This window comes from Lineus longissimus, chromosome 6 (assembly GCF_910592395.1).
Source record: "Lineus longissimus chromosome 6, tnLinLong1.2, whole genome shotgun sequence".
In the NCBI taxonomy this organism is placed as follows: domain Eukaryota; kingdom Metazoa; phylum Nemertea; class Pilidiophora; order Heteronemertea; family Lineidae; genus Lineus; species Lineus longissimus.
In genome coordinates, this window is record NC_088313.1 from 7,962,416 (window position 1) to 7,982,004 (window position 19,589).

General features: G+C 40.8%; 2 protein-coding genes across 2 annotated transcripts in view; both read left to right on the forward strand.

Moving 5' to 3' along the window:
• The window catches only part of LOC135489001 (lipase maturation factor 1-like), a 48,703-nt gene that overhangs the window by 22,799 nt on the left and 6,315 nt on the right, over positions 1-19,589 (forward strand). Inside the window, exons 5-7 of the mRNA XM_064774063.1 lie at positions 8,365-8,535; positions 15,035-15,218; positions 16,704-16,857. Coding sequence (XP_064630133.1) covers positions 8,365-8,535; positions 15,035-15,218; positions 16,704-16,857 — 509 coding nt within the window. The remainder of the gene's footprint in view (positions 1-8,364; positions 8,536-15,034; positions 15,219-16,703; positions 16,858-19,589) is intronic.
• LOC135489576 (uncharacterized) lies at positions 17,234-18,729 on the forward strand. Its single transcript, XM_064774977.1, has 3 exons — positions 17,234-17,639; positions 17,939-18,169; positions 18,333-18,729. Exons 1-3 carry the CDS (start codon positions 17,443-17,445, stop codon positions 18,487-18,489), a joined length of 585 nt encoding a protein of 194 aa, XP_064631047.1. The 5' UTR covers positions 17,234-17,442; the 3' UTR covers positions 18,490-18,729.

The window sequence follows — 19,589 nt, forward strand, 5'->3', positions numbered from 1 at the left end:
CCCACAATTTTACCAACGTTTTAAGTCCATCTTGTGATTGCGGGGCTAATTGCCCTTTATTAAATGATTTACGTAACGATTTCTTGAATGATCCTGGTTTGCTGCCACACCTTACTTCTGTTAGGTTTTTCAATCTTCGTGTTGATGAGAGGCTCCATTTTCTTCTTAATGGTCAATTTTCATTGGACCTTACTTCAAACAGGCTTGTTGTAGAAAAAACAGCCACTTTTCTCAGTAATATTATCGCCTTTTCTGGTAACTAGTGCCAGATCAATGGAACCCCTCATCAATCACTACCTTTGTACAAACTATAACTATTTGTGTTACTTTACCTTTACTTGCATCCCTTTCTTTCCATTCAAAGTATGTTACCTTATCTTGATTTAACTTGTTCTTTGTATACCATTGTAACCAGGGCTATTAATGCTTTCAGCCTAAGCCCTGGCAATTGTCTCAATATGTAATTTTGTTTATTTGGATTTAATAAATAATAAATAATAATAATAAAAGAAGACCCGACTGCAGCCTCTTCCATACGGTCCTAACAGCTTGGCGCAAGTAATGCTTCTGATGGTAGTAAAATGTCCGTCGACAGTGAACCTTGATATTGGCGAATCTGTAACACAGGTAAAAGTTGTGACGTTCTAATTATGTCAGCCGCTTCCTTCCCCTTCTCCAAATTATTATAGTGTCATCTCCCACGGACCGCAACAGCTACGTGTAGGTAGGTCTATGGGCGTAACTGCATGGACAGGGCCCGGGGACAGGGCGCAGATGTGCATGAATCAAACAAGGATACGCAGTAGACGTACTCAAAAAGGGCTCTTGTACTTACGAAAAAACTCGCAATGCCTTCGATGCAAGCGACCCTGAGAATAAGATAGCGGCGCTGATCAGAATATTTCCCCAATAGGTGTTTCTCCGCTTTGGCTGGCTTTCCCAATAAACTGTTTCCGAACATTCCTGGCATACGATTTTGGCTAAGAGAGCAGAGCCCATTAACCGTTTATAGACTTTCTTTGAACCGGCACACCGACATTTTGGTAGACTCTTAAGTATCTGAAGCAAGGCGCCCTCAAATACGATGAACTTTTCTTGTTCAACGGGTGACTTGTCATCTTCCACCCTGAAGAAAAAAAACGGGGAGCATTAGGTGAACATTTGGCGCCTAAGAGGAACTCGAATCCTGCAAAACTCTGTGATATTTTTACTCGCATCATTTCATCAAATTGGACGTTCTCATATCTAGATGCGCTATCTTGTAGCCTGGAGCTAGGTTGGTACATGTCATCGTAGTCGGCCTCTTCCTCTGTGCTATCATCCAACTCCCAATCTAACATATCATCTTCGGACTCCGTTCCCGCATGTTTTACGCGCGGACGTTTCCGTTTCCTGTTAATTGCTGGGATTAACACCTTCCTCACTTTGTACACTGGACCCTTCCTAGGTTTGCGACCTGCCTTCTTTTTGGTCTGTGTTTCTGTAAACAATAAAACCGATTTAGCCCATAACAGTCTAAGAATTATTAGGGTACCGGTATTGTTGGTATATCTTTTTCGAAACACCTAATGCATTTAAAATTTAACCTACCCTTGTCTAAGTATTCTACAGCTTCCATTTGAATACACTTTTCCACAGCTTCTAGGTCGCCAGGATTAGGTGTATCTGGGATGTCATCAACGGTCTCAGGGGACATCTCTGTCATCATTTCATGTATCAGTCTCTTCCTCACTGCTGGTTTCATCACAGTGGGCGTGGTCAAGCTAGCAGCACGTGTTCGTGGTACAAACGGCCTATCTACGTTGGGTGGGGCGGGTTCATGAATCGTTGGCACCGCAGACTTTGTCAATTGCAGGCTGAAAGTAAAGTATCACTGTTCATAGCCTGATGACATGCAGAAATGGATGTTTCTTCAACTGGGGTTGAAGTTTGGACTTCAGTCGCAGCCTCTACTTGGTCCTGAAAATCTTTGTTCTTGCAATATTTTCTTGCCAAAGCTTTAGAAGAACAGATATTCATCAAAGATCGGCGTCCCGATAATTGAGTTAGAATAGGCAAATTATAATCTTGTTCCGGCCCCACATTTCTTTGATGAATGCCGACAGTTTGGATTGTGTACGAACTTTAGACCTCACCAATTAATTTTGGTGCTCGTCAAGGTGTTGAAATTGGCCTGAATAGGCCTAATACGATGGGAAATGTCCACTAAGAACCAGCTGCAACTAAAAGTCCCCCATCATATAGTTACTCAGATAGATGTGATGAAGCGGGAAGAAATCCCGCCAGAGACGCACCTTACAACCGACTGACAGCACCAGTGAACCACATACACTCATTGGGTTGTCCTGGTAATTACCAGATTACGGTATTTTCTTCAGACAGTTATTAATTGTCCAGGTTGACCTATAAAGTACCGGTAGCCTATAAATACACACAGAACATCAGTAGCAGCCTACGCAGGACCGGGCCAAGCGACGATGTTGGTCATCTCTCCTTATGGAAGAGGGGATAGCAGTGTGTTGTTGCGTTTGATTCTGTGAGGATTGTAATTGGAATATAGGCATTTGTTTTTGGAATACTTAATGGATGGAGAGGTAAGTGAATATATTGTACTTACAATGAAGAATTATTCATGTTGAAGCGCATGAGATTTTCAAAGCAATCCTCTTCGAAATGAAAACTACAGATGTAGTCAACTGACGGATCTTGGTTCGGAACGAAATCGGCCCGTTTTATCTGAATGAAACGAGTCCATTTCCTTGCTCTTTCCCTATCTGAAGGAAAGGAATGTATAAACTTCCCTTGTTGGCTGCATCCAAAAACTTTACACCTTCGCCCGCCTACACGGGCCTTTTTCGGAGGCATGATATCGACAAATCCTCTGCTCTACCACGGGTGCTGAGCTTTCGCGCACTTTCGATAATCCCGAGATGACGTCACGCATAGATAATGAGGTGCGGTATTTTAGCCGTTGCCAGGGGCGGTTGCTATGGTGTTTGCCAGCGAACTGGGGGTGCAAATGAGCTGTTTTTTTCGGGAAATCATGTTTTATTATTTGGGGACTAACATACTTCAGTCTCATTACGATACAGTTATATCTGAAAGTTATTGCGCTGTCTCTTTAAGGATAGGTTGTCAACTGGGTTGTGTCTATGCATCAACCTGGTTATCTCGGTCGAAGAAATCATAGCAATGAAAAGTGTAAGATGTACTGTTGCAACATTCAGCTGGTTATATGTAACAAAATCTAGGTTGATAGTGACCTACCAGGTACTTTCCATGTTGTGTGTTGTATTAAATGCAAGAGTGCCATGCCTATCGGGGGAAAACCAGTTTGTTTCTGTCATATGACGACGTTTATCTATATTTGGAAGGGATTCTTCCATGAGATAATTCTTATGAGTAAGCTGTGCAAACGCTCTTCTATTTTCTCTTTTAACTACAGTTTGGAATAAGTATAGCTATGGAAACTTGTGGGAGGCATGTATTTGAACTCTCTGATTAGGTTTACTTAGATTATATAAGTATTTTCACCGTCGTGTTTGATTCAGAACTTTCTTTTAGCACAATTTCTGCGTGTAGATTCCACTGTGTATTCTCACCGAAATTCAGCCATTTGCCCTGTCTTTCGTCAACGATTACTAACTATCTTCCTTAGTATATTTCTAAACTAAACATCAGGTTTGATTCACCTTCCAATGTAGTATCAAACCTATGCGTTCATTTCATTATATTTCCTTGTCTTCATACTTTTAACGGAGGTTTTCTGAATCATATTTACAGCTGTTTACCGTCTCGCGTCACTGTTGACATTTAGATTTAGATCGTTACGTCACGTCATCTGTTGTACTCGTGTCCTAATGACAGTACATTGACGCATTTATTTTAGCTGAGTGCCAGGCCCCTGGGCCTCTTGTTAGCACAGGGACATTCGAATGATGGACACATTCTTGGCAGGTCATTTTTAGCTCAGCTGACTAAGTCAGCCAAGCTTGTCAAATAAGTTGTTCAGTGGCGTCCGTCTGTCCATCCATCCATCCATCCATCCATCCATCCATCCATCCATCCATTCATCCGTCCATCCGTTAAACCCATGGTGCACATTTTGTAACCGTAAGACCTAGAGACTTCAATTTTGCATTTCTGGATACTTCTGGTCAAAGTCTACTTTCAAAACAAAATTTGTCGCCATTCGACCTACTTCCTGCGAGCGAGAGTGCATGAAGGAAACTGGCCTATATCGGCCTAGGAGCAGCAGAATTAGTCGAAATATGCTCTAATATTAAGATAAAATTCTTGAAAATCTATTTTATTGAGAAAAAGTTCAAAATTTTAACAGGAGAGGGCGCTACCTGCCTTTTAATTATTTCTGCCAATTCAAATTCCCGCCCGATGACGTCAGCCATCAATGAAGTCTCCTATTTGCCAGTTCTCAAAACATGGCAGCTACACAACAAAAGCAGTAGCTCCAGGAATAAATCACTGTTCACTTCAGCTTCGTAATCGATTGTACCCCCACTTTATTGTGTTTTGTGTGGTGTTCCTATTCAATCAACGATGTAAGGCCTTATTATGTTGGTTTTAATTGAGAAGGTGCATTATACATGTTATAAGCGGCGTACGAAATACTGAAGCGGAGACAAAATGGCGGCATGTTGTTTACGACATGTGCAATAATCTTGGAGCTCAATGACACTCAAGTACCCAATTTTCTGCTTAAAAAGTAGTCTGGTAGGCGATATTATCACTAGTTCGTTTCAGTGGTAGTCATAAGGTCTTTAGGGACTACTTTCAGAAATTAGTTCTTGAAAATTTGGCCACATTTCTGTGAAAACGATATCGGAAGTGCATGCTCTGTTCGCTATGACATCGCCGATGTATTTTGAAGTGGAGAATTCCCACAGTATGTGCAGTGAATCGGCATGATTCTGTTCGCCTATTAAGTTTTAGTTCTACGATTCTTTCATGAGTAAAAAGTAGACATTCTAAGCAATACAATAATGTCACTCCCATAAAAATTGATTGGAAATTGAGGGAGCTACGGCATTCTGTTCGGCAACTGGTAGCGCTGAAAAAATACATTGCATACTGTACAATACCAAATGGCACATTTTAAAAAGCGCTCATTGGACAACGTAGGGAATCCCCAGAAATGACGTCATCGTTGGTCTAAATAGAAAACTACGGTGGCGCAGTAGAGCACAAGAAAAGGTTTAGCATTAACTTCAGCAACAAAACGATTTCTCATGAATGATTTATTTGATCATCATCAGCTTGTTTCCCCTGATAGATAAAAAAATGATTTACAATTTCCATCAAAGTTTTCTATTTTGTGTATAGTCACATGTTATTTAACTGGCAAGGAGCCAAGCAGTTTTAAATATTCGCGGGAAAATACTTCGTACTTGTAAACGAGGCTATGACAATGAGTATCCTCATTCATGGCATAAACTTCATGTTGCGGTAAATATTTTCATGCGATGATTTCACCCCAATTATGGTCAGGATTGAGGAATGAACAGTGGCATAATTATGTCAACCAAAAACATTGGTACCGTAGTGAACGCAAAAGGATATCAAATACCATGGAGCATGCCATTTTCATGCATAATCAACTAAACACCGGGAAGATATTAATGATATTAACTCAGCTGAGCGCCAGGCCCTTGGGCCTCTTGTTGTGAGTCTTAGGAGCATTAAAAAAACACAAAATATCTCCATAATAAGTTCCTGTTAAATGGTCCTCAAGTCAAACCGATTTTTTAGCTCAGCTGACAAAGTCAGCTGAGCTAGTCAAATAGCTATTCGAGTGGTGTCCGTCCATCCATCCATCCATCCATCCATCCGTGGACAAAATTGGGCATTTTGTAATCATACAACCGAGGCACTTCAAATCTAGTCTTGCTTATAAACACCGCAGAAAATGTTGCTTACGGAAAAAAATTTGGGCGATTCGACTGAAATTCAGCTCCCCAGGGGGCAAAATGCGTAAATGAAAAAACAATTTTTTGACGCTCTATTCCAGCAGATAAAAGCTTGAAATAAAGTTGAAAAGGTCTTCATGATACAGAAGTTTTGATATAAAATAGATTAGTGTCGATTTATATCACCAGTTGGCGGTAGTGAGCAAAACTGTTGTTTGACCCCGGATGATTCCGCTTTAAATTTCCCGCCGAGTTTACCTGGAGTGCTATCGTCAAGAAAATGGCGGTGACCTTTTTATTTCTACCGGAGCGATGATTTTGTAAGTGACAAATTTTCTTTTTTAAGCCTTTACGGAAATGTATTTTGGTACGAAACTTCACAGGTTCATAGAAAAGATCAACGAGAATGTGTTCAAATGCCCTCATAACGATGAGTTCAACGGAATTCAGTCAAAACAACCTTCGAATGGAGTCAACTTTCTTTGCGAAATTGAAGCGACGACCTCATTATTTATCGTAATTTATGCAGATCTGAGTCCAGCTGATGGGTGATGTTCTGATTTGTGTTCAAACTATTGGAAAATTCGGAAATTAGTTCTATTAGTTCTACTATTCTGCAGGAGTATATTATAGCCATTGATGTTGACAGCTAAAAGCACGAAAACTTTGTTATGACTGGGAGCTGGAGTCAGTATTGTTTTCGCTCAGGTTTCTCGTCCAATCACGTGACCTCTCCAACACTCGATAATGCACTCTTTTCGTCCACGTTTTAGGCCAATCTTCGGCATGAACATGAAATCTAATAAGCGTAGTACTTAAATCAGATGTTTCTCTCGCCTTGAAAACATTCCTGAGTAAAATCCATTGAGATTAGCCGAGTTAATCTACTTATTCCGTGCTTAAAATCTCTGCCGCTGAATTCTATAAATAGAAACTATTAACATCGCGGCAGTGTGGTTCCCATTGTGCGCCCTCCCACTTCACTCCATGTCAGGAAGTTTTACGGAGAGGGAGGGCGTGCGGTAAGAAGAATGGCCAAATGACGTCACGTTTTCCTGGCAATGCCTCTTGCCAGACCAGTCAAGCATTGGGAAAGCATCTTTAATTCAGACAACATTAGAACTAGTAAAACGAATATGTTAATTTGCACAATTAAAAGCAGATTTCACCTCTAACCAGTCAAATCGGAATACGACGGCGCAAAATGTTCTCGCTTTCCTCCTGCTAAAAAACCTTGTTCCCGCACTCCTCTTTTAATTTATGCCAAGGAATATGATATGATCTGTTTTCACTTGTTTGTAATTAAATGGTATTCATATAATGAGATCAATAGTAGTGTCCGTGTCAGATCCCATCGTTCAACTAGTCTTCTCTCCCCAGGTGCCTCACAGACACGGACCTTCACAGGTCCCCATACTCAAGACCAACTCTTACGATATCGCCCTCAAAACAATCCTGGAGTCATGAATTCACAGGTGCTCCTGTGAAATCTCAGTTCTAGTTTATTTATCAAACTTTATCGAGTGTTCTCGAATCGAATGGATGTGACGATCGTCGGGGCGGATTGATATGTGGTTAGGTTGTGCGTCCAAGGCGATTAGGTCATTCAGTTAGTTTGAGAAAGGTCATGATTATGAAGATGCGTGTTGTGTTATCATAACCGGAAAATAAGTTGAAGTTATTATTAGTACTACGATTCTTACATGAGTAAAAAGTAGACGTTTTAAGCAACACAATAATATTACTCCCATAAAAAAACTGTCAATTCTCCTTACCACTCACAGAAACCCTGCCTGGACATACCACAGTTGTCCATGGAGAAGTCTCATCCTCTCTGACACTTCTTTTTTGTAAAGCTACCGATACAATATACTGAACTAGGGATATCTTCCGTTGCCACCTGTAATATTTACATACCATGGCTGATTAGTTCAATCATATTTCATCCAGCTGGCAGCTCTGCATTGGAAATTCTAGTGGTATAACGTGTTCTCTTGACCTTCAAACAGTAGTATAAAGCCGATATTTACTACTTTATACCCTCAGTCCTATGTTATTAGGTCATCCAGCTGAGCGCCAGGCCCTTGGGCCTCTTGTTTCAAACAAATTTCAGGTTAACAGTCTGATTAGATCTACTATTGACCAAAACGAGTTGTATGACTGCCCAACCACAAAAGCTGCTGATGCAATTGAGAATAGTTGTTGACAATATTAGTCAAAATCTTGATAATTTGTCTTTTTCATATGTGGTAAAAATTTTCAAACTATTCGATATTGGGGCATGAACGCAATAAACAAATTTTTAGTCATTTTGAGAAGAAAAAAAGGTTGTTGATTTCACTTTCCAGGTCTTGCCCAGTAAACCCATTTCGCTGAAATGTTGCTTGCAATGATCCCTTCAATGAAAAATTCTGAAAATCATTTTACCAATTTCTTTCAGACGCAGCCAGTTCCAAACCCTATAGCTTATTACATGCACCAGGAGCCTGAAGTGATGCACAAGATTGAGACAAGTGTCAACCACTTTGTGGAGCTGGTAGCGCCCGTACTCATCCTCATTCCATTCCGTCCACTCTGCATTGCCGGGGGTCTCATTCAGATACTTTTTCAAGTGAGTGTACTTCCCTTCAACTTCATTGCACTATTTCATTCCATATGATTTGAGAGTGTCTTGTCATACGCTTGAAATGGCGCTGTACAAGAATCATACTGATATTTCCCTTAATCCAGGCACCATTAGTCTCCACGCAACCCAAAACACTTAACCCCTGGATATGTTTGTCTCATAGGTGGTTTAAAATCTATTAGTAGAGTCAATATAGCACCTGACCCCAAAAAAATTGCAAGCAAACGTTTTATGGTTGTTTATTGTAGTATTGGGTCTTGTGAACAACATATCAAAAGTTTACAAAAATTTAAGTCCGGGAAAGGGTCAAAAAGTGACGTCAAAAACAAGATGGCCGCCAAATCATAAAAGTGGCTATATCTCACTTCATATTTGACATAGAGTGAAAATATTGGTGTCTAGGTATAGGTTTTAGGGATCAAGGAATCCATTAAGCCTATTTATGAGGTTGTAGGAGAATTGCATAATGGGAAATCCAAGATGGCCGCCACGACGGCCCCAGATTATGTCTTTGGCCACAACTCAGTTCATACTAAACGAAACTGACAGTTGTGTGGTGTTTTTTCATAGGTTTTAGGGGTCAAGGAATCCATTAAGACTATTTATGAGGTTGTAGAAGAAGTGCATAATAGGGAATCCAAGATGGCCACCAGATATGGTGCGTAAGTTGGGAATATTAAAGAACTATATTTAGCAACGACTATATGTACATAGTAATATTTTATTTTTAGTCACTGTGGAAATAGCCTCTATATCTCATTGTTCTTCATCAACGTCTTCTTCGTCTGGTATTGGGTCCAGAGTCATGTTATCCCCTCTTGACAAGATCCGCATGCATTCGTGCACTCAAGCCCATGCTTTTTGCAGGTACACCTTAGTGTGTTACATGTAGCGGAGCAGTTGCAGTGGATCATTTTGAGGAGAGCCTCGGGAGCAAGGTCATTATCCATCATGATCGGAATGAGTGTATCCCCTTGGACTTTGAATCCCCAGTCAGTTGGAACCATGTCCTCACTCATGCCCATCCAGACAAGCACTTGGTAATGCACCCTTAGTGAGTGAAATCTGGTGGCAGAAGCAGTTGGTGGAAGTCGTTCAGGTGTCACAAATGCCTTGGCTCTTGAAACTTTCTTACAGATCAAACTGTACCTAAGGGCTGCAAGAGATTCGCTTTGATTCCCATTAAACAATGAAATCATTGCTTTAGAGCCAGTACCTTCGATAGTTTTTTTGTCTCTGTCAGGGGAACAAAACACCTTTGAACATGAGCGTAACACGGTGTCTCCCTTCAGAATCTTTTCGAACACGGATTTCTTTCCAATGCCAAAGATTCTTGAAGTCGTATCACAACCCGTGAATGCGTGCAAAAACAGCAGATCAGTGCATATGTCATCACCTAATATATGTTTCAGAACACTGATGTTGTACACATGTTTTGTTTTATCACCACTTTTGTCTGAACGGAAGTACAGCTCATGGCTGTCCTCAACTGTCGCATGATACAAGAGGAGAATCAACAGGTCGGTATCTTCACCAATGAGCGTTGTAGATTTGTACCTAGACATCGAAACTGCAGCTTTTACAATGTCCACGTCTGCATCTCCCTCAGCTTGAATGACATCGCAGCCTTTCTGTCGCAAACAGTTTGCGATTAGATCAATCATAGCCTGTTTGTTTTCCACATTTGAGAGGAAGTCTTCCTTTTTTCCAACGAACTTGGTAGCATCTGATATATCGACCTTGTTTGCAGTCTTGTTAGCACCTCGTCGCTGATGAGTATTATCCTTAATTCCTGGCCCTCCGCTGTACCCATCAAAGACAACTGTGGCATGTCCGTATAAATCACCAGTGAGCTTTGCATATGCCTCGGCGATCGAGCTGTATGTGGACCATTCGGTCCATTTCGTTCTATGCAAAAGTGAGCCCCCGTCTAAAACGTAGTGATCAGTGACTGGGATTGTATCGAGCACGGCATCCTCGGATTTAGGAGTGACATGGTTTCTTATAGCTTCCATCAGTTGTGCCTTGTCTGGTTTGCGCAAGCAGTGCTTTGCTTCAAATAACGATGGAGGATGAGGTCTGAGTTCATAGTCCATCACCTCACTTAGACTAAGATCTTCTCCTGACTGTGACACAACCAAGAACCTCTGAAACAACAGAGCTGGGTCGATGGTTCGATCGCCAGTTATTTTGATGGCCCGGGCAGTAGCTAATGTCTTCACTCTAGTATTTCTCTTGTGCGAATACGAAAATATAGACTGTCCTTCCATTGCTTTTACTACGCTTTTGCCAACCGTGAAAAGATCATGCACGTTCACATCTTCATTAGCATTTATCCCTGTTATAATGTTGCGCAAGGTGGCATCCCCTGTAAAGGGAGAAAAGTCTGCAAGTTTTTCTATTAGCTTTTCTCCGTCTGCTTTATCTCTGTTCATCCTTGAAGGCGTAGCCTCTTTGTGCTGTTCACTTGTTGTGTATACCATCTGGCTGAACTCTTGCATGGCATAGTTGTAGGCTGAGGTTACAGGGCGAGACATGGTCCAAAGTGTTCTTTGGTGTTCACTGAAGCCACTTCCTCTTGTTAGCCCGCCTGTGCTTTTAAGAGAACGCATGAGCGTCTGCTCTATAACAAGATCAGAGCTTAGGCCAGCCCAGTATTGGTTGCTGCGGCGTATGACATGGAAGCCATTCATAAACTTCTGATGAACAGTAGGGTTTTCAGCTTCTAAGCTGTTCATCTTCTGTAGATACAGATAACCCGACTTGAGATAGTTAGGGTGTCCAGCTGCTGCAAATATTGGCAAACAATCTGCGATGGCATGGAGGTGCATCTCCCATGACCCAGTGCGATCAGCCTCAATGAGCTCGCGTGCAACTCCCAACATTTTCTGATAGTTTATCCACAGTTTACTTGTCTTTGAATCATTGGATAGTTCACATTCTTTCGATTTGAGCTGATCAGCGATTGTTGCGATGCAATCCGACTTCAGCAACGACTCCATCTCTCGTTCACCAGTTTCCGTAAGAGCGTAGAGCGTTTCAAGCTCTTTCAAGACGTTTTCAAAACCAGGCTCGTCCTTGATGATTTTAGCCACTATCTGATGCGTAAGGCATTGATCCACAAGAAGATGTCCACGAAATGCACGTTGTACAGATTTACCACTCATCATATGCACAACCGCGTTTTCTCCATAGACTGTTTCTAGGATCTCTCTCAGCCCACACCCATCCATTAATGTTCCTATTGCCCCCAGAAGATTCATGAAGGTATGGAAACTGCCTAGTAACAACACAACATTTCTAATCGGACTATTGTCTGGTACTTCATTTACGATCTCCGATGCCTTCCAGAAGAGCGGCTGGTCGAATGTAACGATTGGTGGGATGTTTTGCTTAGCGGCTAGGTTGCATACGTACTCCAACGTGGAGAAAATGCATGTTTTGTCGCTTGATGACCAATAACATAAACTGAGCTATTTTTAAGTCTTGGGTGTATTGCGGTCAGCATCGATTTGCAATGATGCACTTCTTCTACAACCTCATAAATAGTCTTAATGGATTCCTTGACCCCTAAAACCTATGAAAAGACACCACACAACTGTCAGTTTCGTTAAGTATGAACTGAGTTGTGGCCAAAGACATAATCTGGGGCCGTCGTGGCGGCCATCTTGGATTTCCCATTATGCAATTCTCCTACAACCTCATAAATAGGCTTAATGGATTCCTTGACCCCTAAAACCTATACCTAGACACCAATATTTTCACTCTATGTCAAATATGAAGTGAGATATAGCCACTTTTATGATTTGGCGGCCATCTTGTTTTTGACGTCACTTTTTGACCCTTTCCCGGGCATAAATTTTTGTAAACTTTTGATATGTTGTTTACAAGACCCAATACTACAATAAACAACCATAAAACGTTTGCTTGCAATTTTTTTGAGGTTAGGCCTTATTTTTCATAAATTGACTCTACTATATGTTTTAAGCTTTGCTGTGCTTTAGCCAGTGAAGCTTCAGGATTGAGTACCAGCTTGCTAGCACACAACGCAATCGATCAAAAGGCAATAGCACTCTGTATTCTGCCGTAATTATGGCTGCTGACTTCCTCCATTCAAAATTAGTGCAATGTTTTGAGGCCAAAACCGCTACAAAAAAAATTTTAGTTGCCTTTATTTAGAGGAAAATTATCCGATTCCAGCATACATTTTCGGTACTTCCGGTAAGAGGCTTCCAAGATTTCTATTTGCATATTCCTGATGGACCTGCATGTTTTACACCTTTTTGGCTCACCTATTGATACATTAAGGAGGTATGTTCGTGGGGAAATTTCCGTGTAATACAAATTTTGTCGACCAGTACCGCTTCTCAGAGTCACTGAAAATAATATTCTGCTTTGTTGAAGGTGATGATTTATCGGGTAACAAATACATACAATATAATATACAATTGTTGACATATATTAACCCTTGCGCTGCGGAACCCAAAATCTCTATTTTCGATGGGAAAATGAACCATTTTCTAATCTTAAAAACCAAGAAACTGGGCTTCAAAATCACAAAACTATCAAATGTCCCATTAGATAACAGTAACATTAAAATAAGTACAATTTTAATAAAGCAAAAATTGGATTTTTAAATATGTGAACGTTTGACCACAAAAGTCGAGACATTTTGCATTTCTTCATATTTTACCACGAACGGGAACTTAAACCCGCTATAAAACTAATTTTAGTCGGTCAAAATTAATAAGATGAATATCCCATTAGATGACAACAAATGGAACCATGTGATACCCTTAGATGGTCCATTAAGCACCGACAACATACTTAACTGCTAAACACAAAAATATATTTTGATATTGACTAATTGAGTAGAATAACGCATTTCGGACATTATTCTCAAATCAGTGCCATCGCTTATTCTCAAAACTTTCAATATCCCATTAGATGACAACAAATGGAACCATGTGATACCCTCAGATGGTCCATTAAGCACCGACAACATACTTAACTGCTAACCACAAAAATATGTTTTGATATTGTCTAATTGATTAGAATAACGCATTTCGGAAATTATTCTCAAATCAGTGTCATCGCTTATTCTCAAAACTTTCAAATGTAAAAGTCGAAACATATCACTTTTCCGTTGTCTTTGACACTATTTTTATATTTCTAAATAGTTTTATGGAAATCAGTGAATTTGAAGCTGGCGTTTTCTTTAAAACGGAGTGTTTGTAATGGCCATGTTCAGCTGATCGTAGAATTGTTCAATTTCCAGTTGTGTGGAATTGGCTTGGGTCAACGAGTTACCCGAGAGATCTCTGTCCGAACGCGCATCTTTTGGAACAGGCGGTGACTTTAATGTTGAAACCATACGTTCCCTAGTTGCCTGACTCACTATTTGAAAGACTCTGGTTTCTGGTTAAAAAATGACTTTTCTCCCCAAAGGAGTTTTCCCTGAAATTTCTAAAATCTTGACTTTACCAATCGAATCATACTAAAAACAGTCTACTAAAAAAATCTTTCGGTTTGATATAAAAAATGGTTTGCCTTTGTGTTGGGCGATATATCGAATGTCACTTCTCAGTGCCAGTGGACTTTCCATACGCATGGTCAAAACATGTACATGTAATACTTAAATGATCCCTTAGCAGCCATACTCTCACAACCAGCGAAACCAAGGGAGAAACATGACCAGCTCAGCAGCTGGCGATAAACTGTAATCTGTTGATTTGAGGTTTGATTACTTTGTAAGACAATTCGCAATTGGACAACTTGAGTTACAATTCAACCATAGCAGTATTCGACCCATCGGATTCCTTGATATTGAGACATAGCATGAACAGATGTTAGTTTACTCTCTGTATGACACTACACAAAATTGGTTGTTTCTAAAATAAAGCCTGTTGAAAGATAAGCCCAGATGCGCCCGGGAGAAAGATTCCCCAAATTGCCAAGCATCTTATGAGGCCTTCCAACTTACCGAGCAGACTGCCGTGGATAATGCTTCTTGAGGTCTGAGAAAATGGCTGCCTCACAAGAAAAACATCCAAAATGTGCGCTCGTTGGAAAATATTCAAAAAAATACTGTGTCCATCTCATAGACAATATGCACTAAATTTCAAGGTAAATGAACCAGCAGGTACTCTATGGTGCACGCACAAAATCAATCCATGCATATTTTGCAATTCTTGTTCGCTTTCCATAGGACAAACCAGCAGTGCATTTTTCTCTATATTTGATGCAAGTCATGCTTGAAGATCCTCATTACCAGTTGAACACAGGAATATTTTGGTGAAAGACCCAACAACACAGTTTTTCTAACTTTATCAAATAAATTTTCTTTTCCCCGGACAGGCAAGTTCGGCAAACTGGAAGGCCTGATAAGATGCTTGGCAATCTGGGGAATTAATTATCCAGGGTGAGATGTGCATTGAGATTTGTGAATCCATCAAAATGGTCTTTGCTCATATCTGATTTACAGGTACTGCTGATTATAAGTGGAAATCTTAGTTTCCTCAACTGGCTCACCATCCTGCCCAGCCTCTGCTGCCTGGATGACAAGTTCTTTGGGTTCTTCTTCTCTGACAGACCAGGGGGCATCAAACAGCAAGTCCAGGAGATACAGAGAGAAGAGAGGGAAGGGAACATGCCTAGGAAGTCACTTGGTGAGTGATGTTGAAACTGTCACGGTCTCTAGGCGAGACTTCATAGTCTTCCTTAGGGGAACTTATGGAAATAATTCTCGTCTGCAAGCTTTCACAATTAAAAAAGCTGGAGAGCTGTTTTCACTCCCACAAGTTTGATTTGGAGGACTAAACCATGGGAAATGAAAAAAAGCTCTCTTACAGAATATTTAGGGGTGTGATTAGGGTGGAGTGTGATCGCACTCCTTTTTAATATCGTCAGCCTCATAGCATAATTGCCTGACTCATATTAATTTTGAAGGTTTTGAGAAAAATTTAAGAACCATTTTTTTAGACAACGCTTCGGAAATTTTTATTTGAACTTTAACAAAAACTTATAACAGATGTCTGAACATTTTTAAAACCATTAAATAAGTAAACAATGCTTGAATAACACAGAAAAGTGACATAGACATAAAATTTTCACATTTTGGCCAAAATATGACTTAGGCAATTATGCTATGAGGCTAACGATATGTGAAAGCCTGATACTGTGGCGTCTGTCCTTTGTGGGTGTTCGTTAGAGAGGCCCATTCTGTAATCGCTTAATGGCTGAAACTTGGCGTAATTGTGCCTTTGGGTTTTTCACGGTGTGACCTGCTTTCTGGCCTCCAGGTTTTTTGGCTCACCTTAGGGGAGTCTATACAACACCGCTGTGTCTGTCATCGTCTGTATCTGGTTTCAAAAACATTGGCATGTTTCTTAACCACTAGAGCTAATAAGTTGAAACTTTGTAGACAGGACCCCCAGGTCAGGTGACCTCTGACGTTGAATTTCGGTCTGATCTGATTCTTGACTTGGCCACCAAGGGGCCAGAAGTGGAAACCTAAAAAGTGTGATATCTCTCTTATGAGTGACTCGTTTTTGATACAATATTTATGGTAGGTTCTCCTAGCAAGGATACAAGGTCGTAAATTGGCCGTTTGAGTGTAACTATGGCACGTTTTTTAACCGCTGAAACTATGAACTTCGGAGCACCGGACTCGCTACATGATATAACTGCTGACACCGAATTTTGGTCTGATCTGATTCTCCACTTGGCCACCAGGGGGCCAAAAGGTAAAAAGTGCAATATCTCGTTTATAAGTGACTTGTTTTCGATGATATTTTTATGGTAGTTACTCCAAGCATCGATACATCACATGTCATACGGACTTTGGTTTGACCTATATACTATACATGTAGAATGTTTCTTAACCAGGATGAATTCCTAACCACAAAATATCTAGACGGTGAGCACAATGGCCCCTGGCCGTTTCATTGGAAGTTTGTGTTTGCCATATTGAAGGCAATGGTTATAAGTAGCTTGTGGGTTGGTTAATCTAAAGAGGGATGCATTACCTATTGCTTTGACTTACTTTTCAATGTAGCTGAAGTCAGAGTTCCAATATATACGATACGTATAAGTTAAGTATGTTGAATTCTGAAGGTAGTCCTGACTGAGAATTTTATGTTCTTCTTTTTCAGGCCAGATCATGCGTTTCCTCTTCAACCTGTCACTAGCCGTCCTCATCGCATATCTGAGCATCCCAGTTGTCCAGAATCTCCTGTCCAAGAGACAAGCCATGAATACAAGCTTTGATCCACTACGGCTTGTCAATACGTATGGTGCATTCGGAAGGTAATTTTCAAAATTCTTCAGACTGAAAAAAAGTTTGAAGGAAATTTATAATACTTACAAAAAAGTATTTCCTTGATCTTCCCGCCAAAAGAAGTTGGATGGAGTACTTTGTCTGATACAATATGATATGTCCTGGCAACATCCTGATGAAATCGGGGGTTTGTGTTTGCTTATCTGGCCCTGCACACATACTGCTGAGACGTTTCCCATAAGAACGTGATTAAATCCAGAACTGGCCAGTCAGTCAATAATCATGAATCCTTTCTTCCACCTCCAGGGGGACTATCCACAAACATAGTTTAGAAATATTGTTCCTCCTCGAACAAAACACCTGTCTTAACCCTTTAAAGGTCACATATATCAAGGTTTGAAAACATGCTTGATACTCATGAAATATGTTGAGGGTTAAAAAAACAAGATCCCAGACATTAAAAAAATTCTAATAATAAAGTCATTATTTAGTTATTTCAATTTTCAATTTGAAACTATTTGAATTTCCCACCACACACAACTTTAGATTAGTTCCACATGTGGCCGCTAGGGATTTTTTGATGACGTAGGTCGTGTCAGTCAGAACAAAGCAAGATGGCTTCCGCATACAGTTCAGAGAGTGAGAGCAGTGAATTTGAGGATGTTTTGGTCGATACAGAAGGATATTTAAACGTTGAGCCATACATGTTCGAGCCATTGATATCACTAGATCATAATGAGAGTGATCATTCGGACGAAAGTGATGAGGAAGTGGAGGATGAACGCCCTGAACGTGCAGGCAACAGAAAATGGCAAGTTTTGTTTACATTCTCACTCTGTTCTCTATGCACACAGCACTACATCATGACATGCATCCACTACTACTATACACAATTGGACTTTATCTGATGCTCTGGCACTTCTTGGATGGCTTTGTATTGGTTCAATGGTTGTATGTATTTGAACAGTCTCTGAAGGACATATGCCATCTGCCATGTCATGGACTCGGCCTCATCATCGCTGAGACTGAGGGAAGCCAAGGAGGGCAACTGGCAACTGGTCTAGTGTTAATCATCATTTTTTGTAAATATGTAAACGTTTATCACTTCAGGTGTGACTGTGGAAACTGCACAGCTCAAATCACTGGAACAGAGTCGATGTGCTGCAGTGACTATTCCCCAGTTCTGGCCAAGAAGGAAAGTTATGAGCCAGATGGAGTTGCCTGCATAACTCTGCATCCCGGATTCGCAAGCAACTGCCTTGACCGATATGTCCTGGAAAGTGCCATGTATGAATTTATCCAAGATCAAGGGCCAATAGGAAATGATCAGCCAATGCACAAGTAAGTTGAAATAAGTAAAATAACAGAAACTTGTACATGTACACTTCCTATTTATTTACAAAACAGAAACAACTGCTTTCAGCACAAAGGATTCATGACCATACTACATTGTATGCATTATGTTTCATCTGAACTCAAATTTTCTCTCAAACTGTCTTTTCAGGTTATGGAGATACCTTGCATACCGCAGATTTGTGCGCTGGTGCTGGCAACGTTTGGGCAAAAAGCAAAGACTTCCTCTTCCAGTCTGTGCTCGTGACAAGATTCGCTCTACCTGGCCCTCAGAGGAGTACACTGGCTTTCGTTATCCAAAGAGTTGAGCGTCCGATTAAATCGAGTCTTCCGGCTATCCACGACCTCAAGTTTGGTTTGACGTTTCGTGTATTTCGTACAGATTGGCTTGGGTGTAGACTTGATGCGATCTTCTCTATTGGCCAATGCAGTGCTGTACGAGGGCATTTTCTCTCGAAGTCTCAATACCTCATTCAGTAGAAGTTGAATGTATTCTGAAAAGGAACGAATATTTTGATTTTTTTTGAACAATAAATATTTTGTATTTATAGGATGTCCTGTTTGTTTTTGGTGACACAAGATCATCTCCATGAAATACCTCTGGAAATGGAAATGGTGTTCACAGTCAAGTGGAACCTCTCTAAAGGGACCATCTCAGAATTGACTGATGCCAAAATAGAAGAACAGTGTTAGTCTCTCTGTGAACACTGAGCACCTAGAAAACTCCCCCCAGACAAACACTGTTCCTCTTTTTTTGCATCAGTAAATTTTGAGATGGTCCCTAAGGACACCCATGGGACTGACAAGTGCTCTCCTTAATAGAGTACACTCCCACCGCAGTGGTATGTCCCGCCCCTGGTTTCATATACCGTGCCTATGCGGTATCACAGGCCCCAATAGGGCCTACACATTATGTATAACAACCGACCTCAGCAGCCTCGGGCATTAAATGCAATTGACATGGTTGTGTAGCCACTGTACAGTGGATGACATGTGCCATTTGGGTAGTATGAGTGTTGTGTGCATCAGCAGTGTATAAATCATGAAATAGTGTTCAACTCACTTCTTGATGTTTACGTTTTTTGGCTAACGAACGTTCCTTTGGAGGCTGTCGCATGTAAGTGGGGTTGGTCAAATCGAATACAGATGGAACAGCTGTTTTTAACAAGTGGCATTTAATATTCAGTTGGATGCAGATATCCGGCTTCATGTGATAATCCGTATCGATAAAGTGATCACTGCAAAGTTTGGCCGAAGGCCCAGGCTTCCAACACTCCAAACGTTTGCACTTCCGAATCCACAGCTTCCTCCTCTCTCGTTCAACTGGCTTTGGAAATTCATGAAAATGGGTCCCATCCGTCATTCGATTGTTCTTTGTGCTAGCCTTGACACAATTCGGAGCCACACA

Bases quoted from the DNA above. Each gene is read 5' to 3' on its own strand.
- LOC135489576 (XM_064774977.1), top strand. From the start codon at position 17,443: ATGGCTTCCGCATACAGTTCAGAGAGTGAGAGCAGTGAATTTGAGGAT. The intron at 17,640-17,938 runs GCAAGTTTTGTT...TTATCACTTCAG, and splicing joins CGTGCAGGCAACAGAAAATG to GTGTGACTGTGGAAACTGCA. The intron at 18,170-18,332 runs GTAAGTTGAAAT...CTGTCTTTTCAG, and splicing joins AATGATCAGCCAATGCACAA to GTTATGGAGATACCTTGCAT.